Raw genomic sequence first — 20,515 nt, 5'->3', positions numbered from 1 at the left:
CTGGATCTCCAAAAGAGCACACTGTGCTTTTATGGGAGAGTCTTCCGCAGATGCTTACGGTCTATGAATCTACTTATGTGCTGTTCTGTAATAATGTCCCCAAAGCTAAACACTGAGGAGCTGAGATAAGATGGTACAAGAGCTCAGGCAGCTTCTTGAAGAAAAACCCAGGCACTTTGGTCAAGAGGCTCTCTCAATGTCCTTCAGCTAAACAATCTGACAGTTTCATAAAAATACCATGTTCCTGCTTTTCATTTGTATTCCTTTGGTCATCCCAGAATTGGAGGCTCAGATGCTCTCCCAAGAACGCAGCGTTCATATTCAGCTTTATGAATGTTGTTCCTTACTTCAGGAGAGAACCTGGCCTCAAGCTTCCCTGAACTTCTCCTTATTTCAGGCTCTAGAAAAGCTGAAAGCAAGCAACAGTGTATACAGACAGTTCAATGTGCATGAAAAAACCATCAGTAATGGTCTGCCAGACTAGGTTCCATCAGGATCAAAGCCAGCTGCTGGAGTTAAGAACATTCAACACAGTTGCTAGAGAGCAACATGTGGGTTCCTTCCGGTGTAAAACTGATGGAAAAGTGGAAAATCCATGTGAGTGACAGGCACTGAGAGCAAGTCTGTAGTGCCTGATGCTGAGTGTTTGGCTTTGCTCAGCACCAGCACCTTGCCCAGGAGCAGAACCAGCCATGCAGCACCGTGATGAGACAAGAAGACCATCTTGGGTGTGTGGGCTACTGTTTTCAAAGTCTGCCAAAGGTGAAGGGCAAGAAACCATTATAAATGCTACAAACTTTTGATAACTCTACAGTGATATAAGCAAAGACTTTCACATGAAAATCTTAAGATCTGTTTTAAATTAAGCATACCAAACGAGACAGCCTGGAAGCCTGCATGTCAGAAGGTCTGCCTCAGAGTTATTAAATTCAAATAAATTCAAATAAAATAAAAAACAAACCACGAAACAACGTACACAGACCTTTTCACCCATCCTGTAGACAACAAAGAAACCCAGATACACTGGATACATATTCAAGCTTTTGCCTTTTTACACATATTATGTACATCTAAAAGACACTGCAGTATTTGTAAATATTGTGGGCGGGATCTTAAGGAGTGCTTAGTGTTTGTCCAACTTTGCTCTTGTTTCTATAAGCCAGAGTTTCATCATTGAATTCAAGTACATTTTAGACGCTTAATTCCAGTAGTTAATCATATTAATATTCAAGACCTAACATCAGTGTATTTGGCATGACATATCAGATTTGTTACATACTCATTCATTTAGTTTTTCACTGACAAAAAGCTGAAGTAGAAGATCTTATTTCAAGCCAATAATGTTGCTTTTACAAGTATGAGAGACAACGCTTTTACCAGCCAGATGTTAAGTCTTGAAGAAAAATAGCTTTAGTTGACATCGTATCTATTCATGGGTCATTAGCTTCCTTACATTTTTAAATGCTTCAAAACTGACGCAGAGTACAAGTGCAATAGAGTTTGACATGTTTACCAGAAAAGAAAAAAGAAGGAGAATAGCAGGGAAATTCCTACTGTCAATATTTAGAAGCAGATTATGCCTTCTGTGTACCTTCTCTGGGCAGTTTACTTGACACTGTCTTTTCTGAAGGGTCATGGCTCAACAGGACACATTCACTTATCATTGTGTCTGTCACTAAGCGACCATCAGCAGCCTACCCTCACACTGACCTACATTGGGGGGCGCAACTTCTTTTCATGTGACAACAAGAGAACTAATTAATCCTGATAACTGAGGAATCTCCTTCCATAAGGAAAGGGGTGATTTTGGGGGACATATTCTATTTGCTTCGGAAGGCTTATTAGGTACATATGAAAGTCAGTCAACAGGGTTGCTTAATTAATGAGCAAACATTAATTTGGATTGCAAAAGTTGGCCATTCTGTCTAAAATAAACAAAAGACAAATATTTATTTTAAGAAAGCAGAGGGTATAATCTGTAATTTGCAAGGCAACAAAAGAATAAACTTTCTTCAGCTATTTTCTGCCTTGCAAAAAGATGATACTCTTCCTGAATGAAGTAAACAAAAATTTAAATTATCTGTTAACCAAACACACTGATTAACTAGTAATTAAAAGAAGATAAAATAAATGAACATGCACATATTTTCCAATATGATGTGCAAGTTCAGCTCTGCAGACAAATAAGTAACCATGCACATTTCGGCTAAATCTCGATTTCTTTTACAAGGACAGATCTGCTGAACATAAAAGCAGGGCCACATTCTGGATTATTATCCCCATACTGATTTTTCCAGCTTCTACTTTCCAATTTCTTTTCATACACTGTGAATTTCTGCTACCTTTGACTAAACAAAGTAAACCCAAAAGCTGGCTTTATGGCTTAGTTAAAAAAAGAGAATTAGAAATTACTAGAAATTTCCTTGAAGTGAACAGGTTTGGTGGCCTTTTACTTTTAATATCTTCTTTATAATTTGAGGCTGAGTGATTGTCTTCCAACCACTCCAGTTATCTTGAACATGTTGACTAATCTTTTTTCACCCACACAATGAGAGGTTAAAGAGAATGATCAGTTTATCTTTGCAACTTCAGTGTATACAAAGAATCTGACCTTCTGGGTTTAAAGTGCCATCTGTGGCTAATAAAATTATCCATCATGAAGTAATTGTTTCAGTCACTGCTGGATTTGCACATGTTTTAAGACTTGTTAAACATAACCAACCCTTTGTGCTTTTTACCATCAAATATCATTTCCTCCCAATTCAAACACATTCAGCCCAAATGTATTTTGTAGAGGACACTCCTACACTGGAAAGAGACTGCACTAGATTGCTTAATAGAGTCTTCACCTCTCTGTGCTCCTTAAAATGTGGGTCATTCAGTTCAAATGCAGCCCAGGACTTTACTCTTGCTTATGAGCACTTCCTTATGAGTCATCCCATTGAAGGGAATGGGAATACCCATGTGTGCAACTAATAAGCAATTGCAGAATCTGGACAAAAATCTTAAGCGCACGGTAGCGTCCAGTGGGTTGACCTTCAGTGTGTCTTCAGTGAAAATGAACTGGCTGATCCACAGCAGCACCTTAACCAGAACATGGCCACCAGTTAACCTCATGTGAGCTATACAGCTTTCCTCCATTTTAATATTATCATAAAATCATTTTTGCAAGGAAACCTGGAATAACAGTAGTTTTCTTAATTTCAGAGCTCTTCTTGACAAGCTATTGTATTAGCATCTCTTCTAAAGGTACTTCAGGCCATTCTATAAGTAAATATAACCTTTTTTTGGTCAAACAGTTGTACCTATGCACAGTAATTTCAACTGCATCATTACAACAAATTACTCTATTAAAAAAAAAAAAAGAGAGAGAGAAAGAGAAAAAGGAACTTGTGGTCAGCTCTGAAGAGCCATTTAAAATTTACATCTGACCATAAGGAGGCATGTTGACCAGCAGGTCCTCCTAGTTTAATGGACACTGAGATTCTCCTCAGCATCAATACTTGCATTTATAAGACAGAAGAACTTTTAGGCAGAGTTGTCTCAAAATTTGCATGGTGATTGGAAAACAACTTTCTGTTTTCCTGCTTGAAGTGTGAAAGTCTGGCCTGAACCTGCCACACGACTAGAAGGGAAAGGGATCACACTGGTTATTGAAGCTTTCTACTTCCATGACTGCTGGTGGCTGAGAAGAGCTGCTAATTGAAGAACACACACTTCTATCTCCATGGCAGCAATAGGCCCCATCTCATCTATGTCACCTGGGTTTCTCATGCTCAGGCACAGGCAAAGCAGGCAGTGCAGCCTGGTTCCTGCTTTCAGAGGCAAAAGCGCCATCTGCATTGCCTGCACTTAGAAAAAGCCTCCAGGAAAGACCTACAGTGCCAAACCATGAGCCACCATGAGATTCAGAGCCATTTTTCCAAGTCTTTCCGATGCCATCTAGGTCCCCATTCTAGAGGGGACTTCACAGTCCTTCATACATCTAATTTCACACCACTTCTCTGACACAAATCCAAGTTTCACACCTGAAACCTGCAGAAGAGAAACTAGGACAGCTTATCTGTGAGAAAACAAGGAGGTATGCCTTTGTCTCAAGCCATGTTAACAATTGTCCAAATAAGCAAGCTCATGATCTGAAGCAGCAAATTGCAACCACTATTTTCTGTCAAAGCAGAACTTTGCAGGGCAATTAAGGGCCATAGGGACTTGCAAGGGTTAACAGACCCATGGGTCTTTGAACTGCAAGGTAGCTTTGCCCCCGTTTCCTCTTGGTTCTTGTGCAAAGAGGGGCACCATGTGTGCTGGTACATGGCCAGCAAACAGAACACACTCAGGGCAGAAGCAGCAGCTTGAGCTCTATCACTTCTCAATGGATCTATTACTTGTACATGCTGCTGTTGTGATTGAAATATATTCTCATTTGCTTTAAAAATCAAGAAAATTGTTGGAAGCCACCTAGAAAGTACACATCAATGCATAAAAATCACCAATTCATTGGTTTGTCCCTTTCAGTTCCAGAAGGAACCTCCCAATTATCCAGTCTGATGTTCTGCAACATACACCAAGTGATTTCTGGATCGAACCCTTGAGTCTGATTAATCTCAACTATAATCTAAGAGTTTAAAGTACCATCAAGACATAACAGCCAGACAAGAAAATTGGTAGGTTAGTGGATGAGAACATTAGGCTGCTGAATGATATTACTCTATCATAATACTCTGTTGTATACTACTCCATCATAATGAACAGCATAAGGTTTATCACAGTAGATCAGAAGAGTCCTGGGCAGACTAAAAATGTCTTTACTCTGACTGCATGCCCTGGAGCTAAAAATCAGTCAGCAGGGCAAATAGAAATGCAACTGCCCATGAAAGGCCTCCACAAGCACAGAAAGATGTGTGTGTCTATTATTTAAACAAGTGTGTCCTTACCCTCTCAGTTCTGGGTCTCAGAGCGAGTGATGAGAGTTTGTCTGCTATCTGCATGTGTTCACTGTCCTTAGATGCGTATACACACTGATATAAGATTAGATGCTATAGATGCAAAGCAAAACATGCAGTAGGTAAAAAGGGAGCACGTAAAATTCTGGTAGTACTTCATTAATATCCCTGAGCAGTACACACTACCATGCCAATATAGTCCATAGCTGTAAATGCGAACAAATATGTATTTCCCCAATAATTGTCCAACGTTTTGCCAGTATTTGCCCTAGTTTCTTGCAGAAGCCTGTGGTAAAGCCATTTTATTAAACAACAGGGGGGAGGTTGTTAATTAAAAAAATTTAGATGCAGAAATTTAACACACTGAAATCACGGTTGGTTGAAATAAATCTGGCTCCAGTTACTACCAACTGAAATTATTACCACTTCCCATCACACCTGGGCAGCCAAGACCACTCAGTTCAGTGTGCTGTGCCCACACAGCACCTGCTTAAAGGTACTTGCCTCATCAGAAGGTTGTGTCCTATCTTCCCTAAAGTCACCAGATGACTTTTGTGCATGAGCATGGGCACTGTACATAATGCCAATTAAAAATACATTTCAGAATTTAACATTCAGAGAACCTGAGAGAAAAAAAACAATAATCTTAGTTACCTCTTTTATCCATCCAGCTTTAATAACTCTAGAAACCTATCATGTGAAATGATCACCTTTGCCACTACCTAGCCTGGTGAAGATGCTCATCATTATCTGTATCAAGAGAAAAAGAATTAGAGAGGAAATAAAACCAGACATAATCACACTCTTTTTATTTCCCATTGAGCATATGGAATTGAAAATGGGAATCTAAATGTACAGTCTAACGCCTCCGTTATGAACTCTTATAGGACCATCACTTCGATAAACCACACCAAGGGGCAAAACACACATATAGATGGTGTGAGTTGAGAAAAGCAAGAGTAATATCAAAGCTGTGGTTGTGACTCCATCATCTGCCCATCCAAAAGCAATCCCATGTGATCAGCCATTCCCAGCTGATTCACCCAGGAGTATGTCTTCACACTTCCACACACGGTCAAGCTCGTGCTGCTTACAGGAGTGTAGGTAGCCCTAATCATATTATGTCCATGAGCCATCATATCTACTCTATCACTTAGTCACCTGTGTCAGCAACCACTGTGCCTCTGCTCTAATTCCACCATGACAGATCCTAGCCCATAATCATCAGTCCAATATTTCTGAGGAAAGTTTATCACATTAACTAGTTGTGGTTTAAGCCCAGCCACAGAGCTGAACCCAGGACACTAGCACAGTAAAAAAGTATTGATATGGTATAAAGACAAAACAAGTGCATTAAAACAGACATGAAAATGATTTAGAATTCCTACATAAAGTAAGAGGATTTGTTTTCTTGACCAAATTCAATTTCCTTACCAACTTGATGCTTAGATTTGTTACAGATTCCCTGGCAGGAAAAATTAAGCAGTATAATAGGATTGAACTGGAAGATTATTTCATATAGACAGACAAACTGCCTACCTGCCAGCAGCATGCCAGCTCAGCCAGCAGCACAGGTCTGTCAAATTCATCTGGGGCTGTACTATTCATTAAGCTGTGCAGGGAGAAATAAATTAGGAACTATATAAAAGAAAATTTAAAGCAAAATTTCAGGAATTCCACTCTGCTGGAGGCTGACGGTTATCACTTCCGATGCCCAATCATTAAGGCTGAACTGACCTGTAGCATTCCAAGACCAAAAAAAGTAAAAGGACAAGGTTGGGAATTGACTTTCCATCCACCCTACAGTCTGCAGAGGACTCCTTTGCAACAACTCAAGATGCTAAACCCCTTCTGAAGTTGAATGACATCAAAACCACAAGGTCTGCAGTAGGTACACATGCAGAAAGCTTCTGTCAAGCTTGCCTATGTCCCAGTTTACTTTGGGAAATGTGTAATTATTAATACCTAGAAAATAGATTAGGATGAACATTACAGCACTTCATGAGACAATAAAAGGTGGGGTTTTCACCCAAAAGGCTACCAGCAAATGAGAAGAAAATTCTCTGTATTATACGATATAATGCAACTTTATCCCACTATGTTATATCCATTTGCCATAAATACGGACAACACCTAAATTTTGGCAGACACTAACTTTAGTTTCCTTGACCCTCAATCCCACGGTTTCTACTAAATAATCGTGGATTTTAGATCATACTACAAAAAAATTTCCTCTCTGGAGAATTTTATCAGATAACTGCTTCCTGCAAGGTTCCTTGAACCTCCCCTGAAGATCAGATCTGGACACCAACAGAGACATGACTCGGAGCTAAACAGAGCCCTTGTCTGATCCAGGATGGCAACTCTCACACTTCTCTTAACATTAGTCCATGGTGATCCTGATGAGAGGTTTTTCCACAGAGGAATGACAATGGGAACAAAAGGGGCAAATTCCTTCACTCCGTGGCAGGGAAGAATCCCACAGGAAGGACGCTGAAGTGAACTATGTGAACTTGTGAAATTCCTCTCATGAAACACCCTCACACTCATCCCTTGCCACTCCTCACGCACTAAGCAGGGGGTCCTGTTCCCAGAGCACGGGCTTCCCGAGGGAACTTCCGAGAAGGGGAGACATCTGCTTACAGGTCCCCAGGTCTGTGAGGGCTACCATGCCCTGCCTGCTCCACCCCCGCTTCCAGGCACTGCGCGGAAATGTCACTGCATTGCCACAGCATCTTCAACCACTGAAGTCCTAGAAACGGCTTCCTTCTAACCACTTCCCCATCCTTCAGCTGCTCTAATAGCACATTGTTTCAAAGCCGTAGCTCCAAAAGATGGAATACAACTTAGAATGGATTGTATTTAGCAGTGCTTAGTGCCACGTATCAGTGGATGTTGAAAGAGCAGCCTTACCATCCAGAAAAGTCATGCAAACAGAAATCAGTGTCAACTGCAACATGCTGGATTGTGCTCCATCCAAATATGTTACAGGGGTGACTTAACATTGTGGGTTCGGCACCACAACAACAAATTGAGTTGATTTGTCCAATCACGGACAAATTGATTTTGGTAATGAAAATCAGCTGAGATTTGATGGAAAAAAAATCAAGATAGTAAAATCAGGTCATCACAAACATGAACCTTTTGCTTCTCCATTAACACAAGCCAAACAAAAGTCTGGGAAGGTGATGAATAAATCAGTTAACTGTTTCACAAACATCTATAATGGTCTTTAATACCATTAAAGATGGTATTAAAGATGCATCACAAGCAAAATTGTCCTTTTCTTCATCTTTAGGCTGGCACATTTCCAAACACCATGCCACAGAAAATAAAAATCCAAATACCAATCATGACTTAACACACAAGAAACAGTCATCCACACTCCCAGTCCAAGTTTGTCCATACATCTCTATGGCTCAAGACTTAAGTTTCAGACAAAAGTACCTCTGAAATGTATAGTTTCAAATCTTTTCCCCCACACCCTTGCGTTTCTCAATCTGTTATTGCTTTGCTAAGTTCCAGCATGAATTCATTCTGCCGGTCACAAAGGGCATGACATTGTGCCATGCTTGGCTTTGGAAAGAACACTAATGCCTGTATTTTCACTTTTCATACTGCTGCTTGCAGCACATCTTTTTCTTTTAACTACCAGAATTTATGTAATGCTGACCTCCAACCCTGGGGGAATGAAACTGAACTTCTGCATCTTGGTAGAAGAAAACTGTGTGGGCACCTTCCTGACAATCATGAGACCAGCTTTCGGGTGAGCAGTCCCCACATGATGAAGAAAGAAGTCAGGCCATTCCCAGCTAGGAATGCTTTGGAAAGATTGTTTCTCAGTTGCAGGAATATGTGTAGTAAGGATGCATCACAAAGGCAAAGAGAGAAGAGCCTGGTGCTGTCCATGTGCGGAATTCCTGCTCAAACATACGCAGAAACATTTCCCCAAATTCTTACAAATATTGATAGAGGGGAAAAAAGGTACTGCTGTGGGAAGTGAGACCTAAAGATGAAGTGTGTCTGTGGAGGGAGCGTTTGCTTCTTGAAGGTCTCACACCAACAGGAGAGACTTGCCTCCAAGAGCAGAGGTGACTGTGGTTGGGCATCCCACACTTCATAGCAAAGCTACTCTTGCCACAGTCTCACTTTCTACTCCCTCTGGGGCTGCAGCAGGAAGTCTCAACCCCTGACTTTGGGGGATTCAAAGGAACCGTTTTGCTGATAAAGCCCCACTGGACACAGACTTCTGAAATGCCAAACCTTAACCCTCATGTGCTGAGCTTCTTCCTTTCCCAGTCTCAGTCGGACATGAAAACTAGCAAGCTGATAAACATTGTGCTTGAAGTTTCCAAACCACATTAAAGTGTAAGGACTCAGCAACTGTCCTGAAAATCTGGACAATTTCCTTTTGTGCTGTACACCCACACAATGTGAAGGGCTACTGGTTTCAGCCTTTGAAGCATCTGACAAAAAATAGGCTCAGCTTGTTTGTAGTTGTTCACATGTAAAAAAAACCCCAACGCTACCAAAAAAAGGATCTTCAACTCTCCCCAGGGACAAATTTTTAGGGTTTTCAATGTACTGGGTGCTTCGGGATATGAAGATCTTTACTAGGGTGCAGGCCATGTCCTAATTTCCTCCAGCAGGAACCATGAATCTAGAAGATGCTAGCCTTGCCCAAAGGAATTGCTCCAGATTTACACCAGCTATAAGAGAATGAAATCTAGCTTTGTGTTGAGCATATGAGCAAAACACCTGTCTAGAAAAACATAAGTGATAAAAGTGATTTTCTTCAGCAATGCCAGAAAGTTTAAACCCTGTATGTACATTATTTTAAAGCCTCTGTTATACAGCAGGGTCAAACTCTTCTCGCTTATGTGAATGCAGTCTGAAATTTTTAAGGGAGCCCAGTTTCTGTGAAGATCCAGAAGTGGGAAACCCAGTTTTTCTGGACTCCGTTAAGATCTCCAGCCCTAATCCCAGATTACACCACTGTAGCTGTGTGTCTGCACAGTTGCTTCAGCAAGAACTTAAATAAAATTGAAGCCTTAATGTGTTGACATACATCTGAATAGCACTTTCAGAGAAGCCAGCTTAGTTATTGCAAGAAATCAGCCCCAACGCCGACTAGATTTGACCTGGAATTTCTTCCTTAATTTTTTTCCATCTGACCATGAAATTGAAAAGTCCATCATTTGCTGGGGATTTTGATGAAGTAGATCCAACTGGAATAACTGAGACTCATATTGCACTGTTCACAGATAAGATTGCAGTAGAGTAACTACCTCCTAGCTGCTAATTATGAGGTATTGCTTTGGTGTGGAAAGCTGGAAACACAGCCAAATTATCATCATATGATTCTGGAAATGCAGCCACATAATCCTCAATCCAGGCTGTAGAATCTGATCTTTTCAGGGTTTAAACCGAGTCCTTCACATTTCCACATGCTATCAATTAATATAATTGTCATACAAAGACTAGGATTGGGAGATTGAATTTAATATGGCAACAACATTTTCATGCTGACCATTGTGTGTGCAGTCTTTGGCATAAGTGTATGCAATACAGTTTGTGGAATAAATGTATATGCACTATAAGGGAAACATATGAGAGTACTACACAAAACACAGACAAAAGTATTGTTCTTTCCCACATTAGCCAAAATATGCATGTGCATAGAAATACAAGAGAGCTGAAGTATCCAACACTCACATGTCAAAGAAACATAATTTCCTTAATCTTTTTTTTCAAATGGAGACTGTCACAGATTGCATATTGCTTTGGAGAAATTTAAATTATCAAATATATACAAGCTATAAGACCTCCTTCTGTTGCTTCCTTGTAAAGCTCTCTCTAGTAACTCCTGAACCACTGACTATTTCTGTGAATCTCCTCTAGTACTTGCCAGTAAATGGAAGCTCAGCAGACACCCACAGAGACTGAATTACAAGAGTGGACCATAAGGTGGTGGTGAATTGAGTTTCATCAACAACACTCAAAATGGGAAGTGCTGGACAGCCCAAGCAAGAGTTTTAAGTAAATAGGCAGTAAAGGAGGGTGAAATGGGAAGAAAGGCATAGAGAGCTGCATGGTACAAAACATCCCCCCACTTCACCTATAACTTTGAAACTTTCCATGCAAATGAAAGTATGGAGCGTTTTACCACTGAACCAGGAGAACCATGATCAACCATGGGATGTCCAAACGAAGCTGTGTGAGGATGACTTTCTTTCAAAAAAAGAAAATGGAACAAAATCCTGAAGCGTTTGAAAAAGTTTAGATTCAGATTTGGAGCACACTCTCTTGTACGTTTAAGGAGGAGATACGCATTTCCAGCCAAAACAGTTGTAAAGGCACTCAGCCAAACTATAGCGAAGCGTCTTTGCAATGCTTGCAGCACCTTAGCCATCCCCAGGATGTATGTCCCCAGCACTAAGAGGACCAGGTTTTCCCCTAAACAAGGCAAGTTTTCCCCATTGGAATTGGTCTAGGGTGCTCGTATCTCTGACAGTCCCTGGAGCAGGAAGGTGAACCAGGGTCCCTTGCAGCCCCTAGCTCCCAGTGTCCACCTTCTCCCTGGGCAGTGGGTTTGCCATGATTTGCCCAATGGAAAACCTTTCCGGCAGGAAAGAGGAAGCCAGTCCCCTTGCAGAGCTGGTCACTGCAGGAGCCCATGTGGGAGCAGGACACTGAAGTTCAAGCTCAAGCTGTGAAGGAAGCCTGGCAAGGATTTGAACCCACATTTCCTGTATCCAGGGTGGCTGTCCCATGCTTGTGCCTATTTCATCCTGGGCATAAGAACCTCCTTGACAGAGACAAATAATGTGGGGAAATTAGCACTTTCCTGGGGAAAAGAAAGGGGGGAAAAAAAAAAGAAAAGAAAGAGAATACCCATGTATCTACACCAAAGTTGATGAATCAGCACTTCCCGAGCAGGAAAACGTCTCGTCAGAGAGGTTCCGCCAGCTCTGCTCCCCGGCAGCCCCGGGACGCGGCTGACGCCGGCCGGCAGCACTGGCAGCGTCGGGGAGCACCACGCCGGGGCTGCTTCAGCACGGCGCTGCGCAGGGACGGCTCCCGCGGACTCACCGGTGCCGGTCGGGCAGCAGCACCGCTAACCAGAAACAGCACCGCTAAGCAGAAACACCGCGCTGCTCCGCCGCTGGCCTTGACGCCTGGCCCGGAGGCAGCTCGGGTTTTTCCTCCCCGAGACGGGGCTTGCTCTAGCTGCCCACCGGCGATGCTGCGAGCCAGCACCGCGGAAGCCGCCCGCACTCCGGGGCGCGCACGGGGAGCCCGAGCGCGGGAGGGCTGCGGAGCCGTCGACCCGCTCCGATCTGCTCCGTAGGGCAGACCCATGGGTCGGCGGGCCTGAGGTGCCATGAGCCCATGGGGAACTAGCCCTTGCCCTGCCCCACGCACCACAGCTCCCAGGTGACTAGCAACGCAGCGCTGGGACGCGCTCCCAGCAGCCGGCGCTCCGGCCCAGCAGGGCCGGCTCCTCGCTCGAAGTAAAATAAAACTCTGTTAAGAAAAGCAAATCCTCACTGATCCGTCCCGGCACACGCAACACTGCGGGATGCAGGCTCCGGAGAGCAGCTCCATCCCACTCTCCAGAGAGACCCATGCCGGGTACCCGCGCGGGCATCCCCCGCAGGCAGCCCCGACCTTATGCTCCGCTGTCCGGCTCGGGCGGGAGGCAGCAGGACCTGGATTCTCGCGAAGGAAACGAGCACCTTTTCGGCTTCACGGGGGAGGCTGACACTTGGAAACAAAGTGGGGAGGGAAGAAGCCTGCCCTGCGGCCAAAACATGCTCTCTTTCCGCGATGCACCGGTTCGGACATCTCCCGGAGCGGCTATTCCCCGTGCCCGGGAGAGCCTCCCTCCGGCGCCACCGCCTTGCCAGGGCAGGGGAAGCACTGAGGCCCCGTACCGCCTGTATCCCTGGGACGCCGCTCCCAGGACACACTGCCGGGGATCCGGAGGCTAAGAGCCGCTTGAGATGCGGCGCTTGGCAACCCCCCGAGAAGCGGGGACCGCTTCCCCCGACCCTGCCCAGGAGAGACGCGCAGAGGGCAAGGCAGGTGCCGCCGGCTCCAGCCGACAAGCGGGGTACGGCGGGGCTAGTCGGGAGGCGCCGCCGAGGAGGTACGATGCTGGGGCACGTCGCGGAGAGCTCGGCGCTGAGCGGGGACTGGATGGGGCAGCGGGTCCCAGCAGACCCTTACCTGCGAGCAGGAGGGCTGCTCCCAGCAGCACGGTCCCTGAGAGCAGCTGGCGGTGCATGGTCCTGCCCGCGGGAGCGCAGGGCTCTTCCCCTGCCCACGGCGGCAAGGCAGAGTCAGAGGCTCCGGCCAGGCTCCGACGGGCTCTCCTCAGTCCCAGGCTCCTCCCGCGGTGGCGGAGATAACGGCGCAGCGCGGTGCGGATCCGCATCCAGCAGCCCCCGAGCCCTCCCCGCCCGCGGAAAGGGAGTGTCCGCTGCGAGCCGCCCTGCCAGCTTCACCTCCTGCGGCATCAATTAGCAGCCAGCTCCGGCCCCGCTGATTTATAACTTCTCCACCCCTCACCGCGCACCCCTCCGCCCCCTCGGCCCACATCCTCCGCCGGGAGCACGCCCTCCCCGGACGCGTCCTCCGCCCGCCGGCGGGCACGGGGCTGCTCTCCCGCGGGTCTCCCAGCCCCACCGCCCCCGGCCGTGCCCTCCCCAATGCCCGGAGCTGGTGGGTTTCCAGCCACCGGGGCTGCGGCGCTGCCGGGGCGGGGAGCGGGGTTCGCCGCCGGCCCATCGCCGGCCACCTCCGGGGAAGGCGCGCACCGAGCTTGCGGTTCCCGGACCGAAGGCTGAGCGCCGGAGGTCCTCGTCTCGCAGAGCCCCTCTCCTGCTCCACAAGAAGACCTCGGCAGTGCCGCGCCCCGCCGTCGGCTCCGGGGCCGGGGCCCAGGTCAGGCCGGTGCCGCGCAGCCTTTCCGCGGCTGCCGGGCGGGATGCTCGTCGCGCCCCAGAGCGCTGCCCGTGCCCAGGGAGCTGAGGCTCCTCTCCCTGCCTTCCCTGGGGAGAGGGAGCCTGCCCTGTGCAGGGCCTGGCCCGGACCAGCTCGGGTCCCCTGCCAGCAGCACGGGGCACTTCGAGCAGGGAAGCCAGGAAGGGGCAGCATGGGCTAAAGATACTCCAGGACTCTGCCCTGCTAGCGCTGCTGCTGGCCTTCACTGACCTTACGACACCCAGGGCTATCCTAGAAATATATTTTTTCTCCCTATCACTTACCTCATGTTTTCCATACGTGTTTTATTTTGTGAAAGACCAGAAGAGAGCCCGTGACTGCAAAACTTGAGCCCCATGTTTCCGCTTCTCCTCTGTGTAGCTAGAGAAGGGCTATTGGGTGCGTCAAGTCTTTGGTTTGACCCAGTATGGCCCTTCCTATGTCTTTATGCTATGACATAAGTTGCAAGACTGTCTGCATGAGGCAGGTAGATGTGGTCACCCCCACTTTACAGAGAAGGAAATGGAGGCACGTAGAGAGGTTAGGCAGCTAGTCCAAGGTCATAGGAAGCTGGTGACAAGAGCCAGAAATAGAACTCAGATCTCCTGTGTCCCACCAGACCATCCTGTGCAAGAAAAAAGATGAGAAGTTTGTGTTGTTTTTAACTTGAGAACTGTTTAACTTTCAAGTTTAAAGTCTGTGAGAATGTTTCCTGGACACTTCTGTCTGACTCCTATTCGTAAGTGACACCCTAAGCTAAGAATTTGAGTCTGCATTTTCCAATCTTCCTGCCCCCAGCTGAGACCTTGAAAATAAAATAGTTATGGATATCTTCCCCCTCATCTGCTCACACCATGGGGGGAAGAACCCAGAGATTTCTTTCCAGAAGAGGGTGACTCACAAGACATCACCTCCTCCAGCGGAGAGGATAGCAGCTGGGAAAACCAGCTGTCGGCCAGTGAGGACAGACCAACCAGAACTGGGACACTGGGCATTCTGACAGCTCAGACTCCCTAGGAGCAGGGGCTCCCTGTGGAAGGAGCTAAGGGAACAGTATGTCCCTGTCTTTGACCTACACAGTGCTGAGTATGTGCTGAGTGTGAGATGATACAGGCCCCACCACAAGCTCAGCAGCCATGCCACACCAGTTCCTCCCTGCCCTCTTCACACCTCCTACATCACGGCTGCATTCAGTCATGGTCCTCCAAAGACCACAGCACTTTGGCAAGACATACCTTCTTCCTTCTCCAACAGATGTCATTGGCTCCAGATCTACTCAAGGAGCTGAAGGCCAGGAAGGGCAAACTTGAACATCTGAAGAAACACCTCGTTGTTCTTCATATGCTAATGCCAGGGAGAGAAGAGTTGTGGAGCCTGCATGAAGACTGAGAATACCCCAGTAGCGAGATACGGGGAAGAAAGAGGCAGTAGACATTCCCATAAAGCAGAATGAAGTTATAGTGGGAAGCCTGCAAAGCTTGTGCCTGGAACTGATGAGAGGTATCTCTAAACACATAGGCTGAAGCATTTGGACAGATGGACAGAGCGTTGTGTGAAGGGGAGGGCTGTGCAGGACCTATTTGGATCTAAACTTTTGTGTACTACCATATAACTGGCAACACCTAGTAGAGTATGAACTTATTTTGAAGAGTGGTTTAGATACTATGGCCAAACAAGCACTAAGGAACTGGTCATAGACCTGTCCTGGGCAAATGTCCATCCTGTAGTCAATATGGTCTCTTCATACCAGAATCTTGGCCTTTTCCCAGTGTTAAGTTGTATATGGCATATGTGTGGACAATTTTTGTTCTTGCAGTAAAGGAAACGTAGCTCTTGTTACATTCCCTTCAGCTCTGAAATATGGGAAATACCCTTTTCCTAGCACTTGTTAGAAGATTATTGCTAAATACTAGAAAGGAAATCAGCTAAATTTAGCAGCTGAGAGTAAGCTCCTCTTTGAAACGTATCAGGGAAACATCCTTGCTGCAGAGCTGATAATCTGCTCAGTCTCCAGCACTGCAGAAGCTGCAAAAGAGAGAGGAGAATCGCCCTTCACAGTAGCCAACATCTTGTCTACAAAGTGTTCACTTTGCAGCCCAGCAGTACCTTGTATTGTTGAATTTTATCCTGCTCTGGAGGAAGATGGCTTCTACTAAGGCTTTTGCTTGAACAACCCATATATCTCACACTAAGATCATCAAGTTGTCAGGCAGCAAAAGCACCAACTCTCCAATATGCATCCCTTACCCTTCCCTGGCCAACAAGACTCATTGGAACAACATAGAAAATGAGCAATAGGAAATTCGATTGAAAAGACCAGTAATCAGGGCATTCAGCTCCTGGGTCCACCTTAAACAGCAGACTACCATGCTGCAAAGAAACATAAACACTGCCTGAGCACACAGGACCTTTCATAGCTGAATACTTAACCAGGGCATTGCCTCTCGTCTCCTGTCTGCCAGTCTTTATGACTCTCGCATGTCTGGCTTGAAGAGTTAGGTGGGGTGGAAACTCCTCTCAACCCGGATATGACTTAGTCAAGTTGCTGGGACACATCCTGAGGTTGTGGATTCTACTCCCCATTGGAATTAGGACACTTGGAACATCCTGTCTCATGGGAGGAATTGCTTGGACAGTTCCTGTGGACCTGGCAAAAATAAAAAGCTTGGAAAATCCCACTCACACCAGCAGCTGATACCCTCCCAACCTGACCTGACTCTTCCCAGTCATGGAAGCAATTTTTACTCAAAATAGCTCCTTGTGGCACTGGTTTCAATGTTCAGAACATCACACAAAAGGCTACCAGAAGCACCTGCACAGCAGGTGCCTGCTCATAGAAGAAGACTGCATGTGCCAGAGTTACAACTGAGGGACCTTATGATATCTGTTGATCCCTGTACTCACAGCAGAGGTAGACATCTCATAGGAACAGACTAGACTGTTTCTGGGATGGTCTCAAGCTTCAGCTGTTGAGAGAGATGTCAAAGCAGAGCAGATTGGATCTCCCTCTGCAGGTCTTCTGCGGAATTTGCATTTGCCAACTGACTTGTTTTAAGAGGGCTGTGTGCTCCCTGGACTGAAAACCTAGGCAAAGAAGTGAAAATGTTACAATTTTTGTAAAGCCGATGGGGAAGGGTTCACTGCTCCCTATCCACCAGTGGGAGCCTTCTCCTTCCCTATAGTCCCTTGCCCCTTGTCAGTTGCAGTGGCACAACCATTTCTGGGGCTCGTGACTGTTTCTGGGGCTCAGCATTAAACAGTTTGGTGAAATAATCTGGGACATAACTTGCCTGCTTTGTACGGAGGGTCACTTATAACCTGGATCATGTCACTGATACAGCTTGCAGCACACACGCACAACAGGAGACCCAGTGACCTGTGACAACCAAAAGAAGACTGAAGCTTTTTATACTGATCTAGCTACTGTGGAGACCGCAACCTGGAGAAAGATCCTAGGTGAGATAGACTGGGTCTTCTCTACACAAGGCCTTGCTCTGACTCTTTTCCTCTCTCTTTTCAACAAAGTGTTTTCAATCCCCATTATTTTGGCATTCTCTGATTCTATCTCTGTATGCCAGGGACAGAGTTCAAGAAGCACACTGTCAATTAAGTCCCATTTACCATCATCATTGTAATTTTAACTGCTGCTGTTATTTGGATTTGCCCACTACAGTGAAAGATGAGTGTAAAACGAAGTAAAGTTCCTTAGCTTTCTCCAGGATTGTGAGAAGAAACCTCTTCTCTGCACTACACTGTCTACTGGGAGAGCTACTTATACCTGCCTACCAGGCACATGCATTGGTAAGTGTGCGCAGAGACATAAGCTCCAGCTGTGGTTGTGCTTTCCCTGAGCAATGCAAAGCTTTAACTTCTGTTATGTAGACTCTTGGCTCTGTACTCGGTCAGTGTGTGTGGCAATGGCAGCCAAAAACTGCAGCAAAGAATTGCAGGACAACTTCACTGGGCATTGCTGCCCATCCTTCACTGAAGGGTAAGACAGCCCAAAGCAGTGATTGTGTCACCTCTTCATCCTGATTTCCCACCTGCATCAAACTAGGTCCACTCTTGAAGGCAGGCAAAGCAGGCAGCTGTCCAATCAGAGAAAGAAAATAGAGACAATGGGAGTATGTAATTTGCCACTGCACATTTTTTACCATAGTTAGTCAACTGGCATGAGCAATTAATCGAAGTAACTGGTATTTTGCTGGGGGATTAGGAAGCAAGGGAGTGAGAGCTCCTGCAATACTCAGGCCCAGGCAGTACCTCCCTTCCAGCAGTACCAGTGGCTGGGTTGAGGAGCTCAGCTGCTGGAGTACAGGGTCAGTGTCTTTACTGGCAGTAGCTGTTGTGGAGAAATCTAGAGGTGAGTGTCTGCCCCTCCTGTCCCTTTGGAGCTGCTTTTAAAATGAGGCCCTACCACTGGTCCCTGCTTGTGCTACATCATGGTTCCCAGCAGCTATATCCGTGCCCCATCTTGTGCCACCACCGCGGCCTTGCTGGGTGATCACAGCCAGTGTCTGACCCTGTCCACTGCCCCATGACCTAATCCTGACCTGGACTTGCCATTCCACCTTCTGGCTTCTTGCTGGTGTGGCAACTGCTCCCACCTGCCTTTTTACTTTTTACTGTGCTGTCTCACCTAGATTCAACCATCCCTTGCTGGTCCCTGGCACATCCACATGATTCTGGCTCTGCTTACACCTCCTCTTCCTGTCAGGACCACACGGCAGAACACTAGTGATTTCACCCCCCCTTACTAAAAGCAAACTCCATTACAATACACACTTTCTTTCAAAATACGACACAATTGATTTTATATATGCATTCAGCAATATTTCACTGAAAAGGGAAAAAAAAAAAAAAGAGTAGAAGAAGAATTTTTTGTCCCTGAAAAACACAAGTACAATAGAAGAATGCTAGTAAGCATTTCCACTGTATGCTGGGTCCCAGTCACACACATGCACATCTGCATCAATATGGCAATGACCTACTTTCAGCATAGCTGAGTTAATGTGGTGGTGACATAGCACTCTCAGCTTCATCTCCCAGGCATCTGAAATCCAGTCCCCAGCCATCGCTTCTTCCATTTATCCTGGAGGATATATATATTTATATATATGCCTTGCCTGGAGCCATCAGTACAAGAATGTACCAAGCTAAGTGTTTAGAAAGAGGCAAGACCACATGAAAGGATTGATTGCATCTCCTCCCTGTGGAATCGGGCCAAGATCACTACATTTCAGTGGGAAAGGCAACCAGAAGGTCAGCAAAAGAACCACAAAACCAAACCAAACCATGTCAAAAAGGGAAAACTACCCAAGAAAATAAATTGGGCCATGAAAAGAAAACCAGCTTTACAATGAAGAGCTCTTTTCCTCTTACCACCCAAAACACTAACCCCTAAAGGCTTAGTGTTTCCTCACCACAATACAAACCAGGCCTCCACGCCGGGAGCCCGTGCAGCTGCTGCTCACAGACAAGCTGGTGACTCAGGGAGGTGCATGAATGCCGATGTCCTGATTATTTTGGAACGAATCATATACAAAATATGAACAAAAGCAAACAGCTATCTGACCACAGAAATGATGTTCACAGGAGTATCTTGAGAGCTGTACTGGGAAGCGCGGGATACGCACAGCACTGTCAAGGTCCTGCAGCACCAAAGTAATGCGTATGGTTACACCACATGTGCCCCAAATAGTAGGTTTGGTGTACCCCCTGCCCCATGTGCTGGTTCACTTACACAACTGCAAGCAGAGCAATTTCAGGAGAGAGGATTCACGGAGCAAGTTTGGAGCTCTGTGCCCAGGGAGGCCCAACTGGACTAAATTGGTGGCAATGCAAGATTACCGGACAGGTGGAAAGAAAGAAGGCTCACTGCAACATATACCCAGAACCTCACCAGAGCTATCTCCAGCTCAACCTGCAAGTAACAAGGGTGAAGTTTAACAGAGGAAGACCAAGGAGAGCTGCACCACTCCAGGGGGAGTAAAAGAGCTTCCTCTGAAATGCACTAGAATTGTCTTTTCTTTTGTTCTCCAGCCACAATTGAGATTTTCAAGACAACAGTTTTAAGATAGCTTTTTTCCACAACACATTTCCTGGGAAATAAGTAAAAAAATAAAGCATTAAAAAGTGTTAAACCCCCCCTACCAAACAGTAAAAGATGAAGCTGGCTGACAGAAGTAGTTAAAACATTGTTTTACTACCTTAGCGATGCATCAGTGTAATTTCCACGCTATGAAATGAGTATCTTTGCTTCCTTTGGTGCAAGTAGGAAAAAAGCATAGCTGGCAGATCAGCTCAACATGGGGGCAGAAAAGGCTTGCCTGCTGACTCAGCAAGCCTCAGAGCTGCCTATCTGCTACTTTCAAATCCTGTCTGGGAATGTTCTCTTGTCACCACGTCTGGCAGACAGGATCCAACACAGGTCCAGGAGGGAGAATGATCTATGCATAAACTAATCTCACAGGTACCAGGAGCCGCTGATACACTTTATGTGTGTCCTTACCCTGCAAAGCTACCAATTCATCTCCTGAAGCTGAGGTTTAGGTTGTGTTGGCAAAAGGGAAAGACAAAAGTAG

At 45.9% G+C, this 20,515-nt stretch overlaps 1 protein-coding gene across 2 annotated transcripts in view; it reads right to left on the bottom strand.

Annotated features, from left to right (window-relative positions):
• FLT1 (fms related receptor tyrosine kinase 1) overlaps nt 1-13,503 on the bottom strand; it is a 115,918-nt gene extending 102,415 nt beyond the window's left edge. The window contains exon 1 of one of the 2 annotated variants that reach the window (XM_030477809.1): nt 13,176-13,503. In XM_030477809.1, the coding sequence (XP_030333669.1) occupies nt 13,176-13,383 (208 nt within the window). In that variant the 5' untranslated portion in view covers nt 13,384-13,503. The remainder of the gene's footprint in view (nt 1-13,175) is intronic. The other variant, XM_030477810.1, reaches the window with a different exon arrangement.
• Nucleotides 13,504-20,515: the final 7,012 nt, after the last annotated feature.

This window comes from Strigops habroptila, chromosome 2 (genome assembly GCF_004027225.2).
Source record: "Strigops habroptila isolate Jane chromosome 2, bStrHab1.2.pri, whole genome shotgun sequence".
NCBI lineage: Eukaryota > Metazoa > Chordata > Aves > Psittaciformes > Psittacidae > Strigops > Strigops habroptila.
Note: the sequence above shows the minus strand (reverse complement) of the source record. Positions and strands in the feature narration are given on the sequence as shown.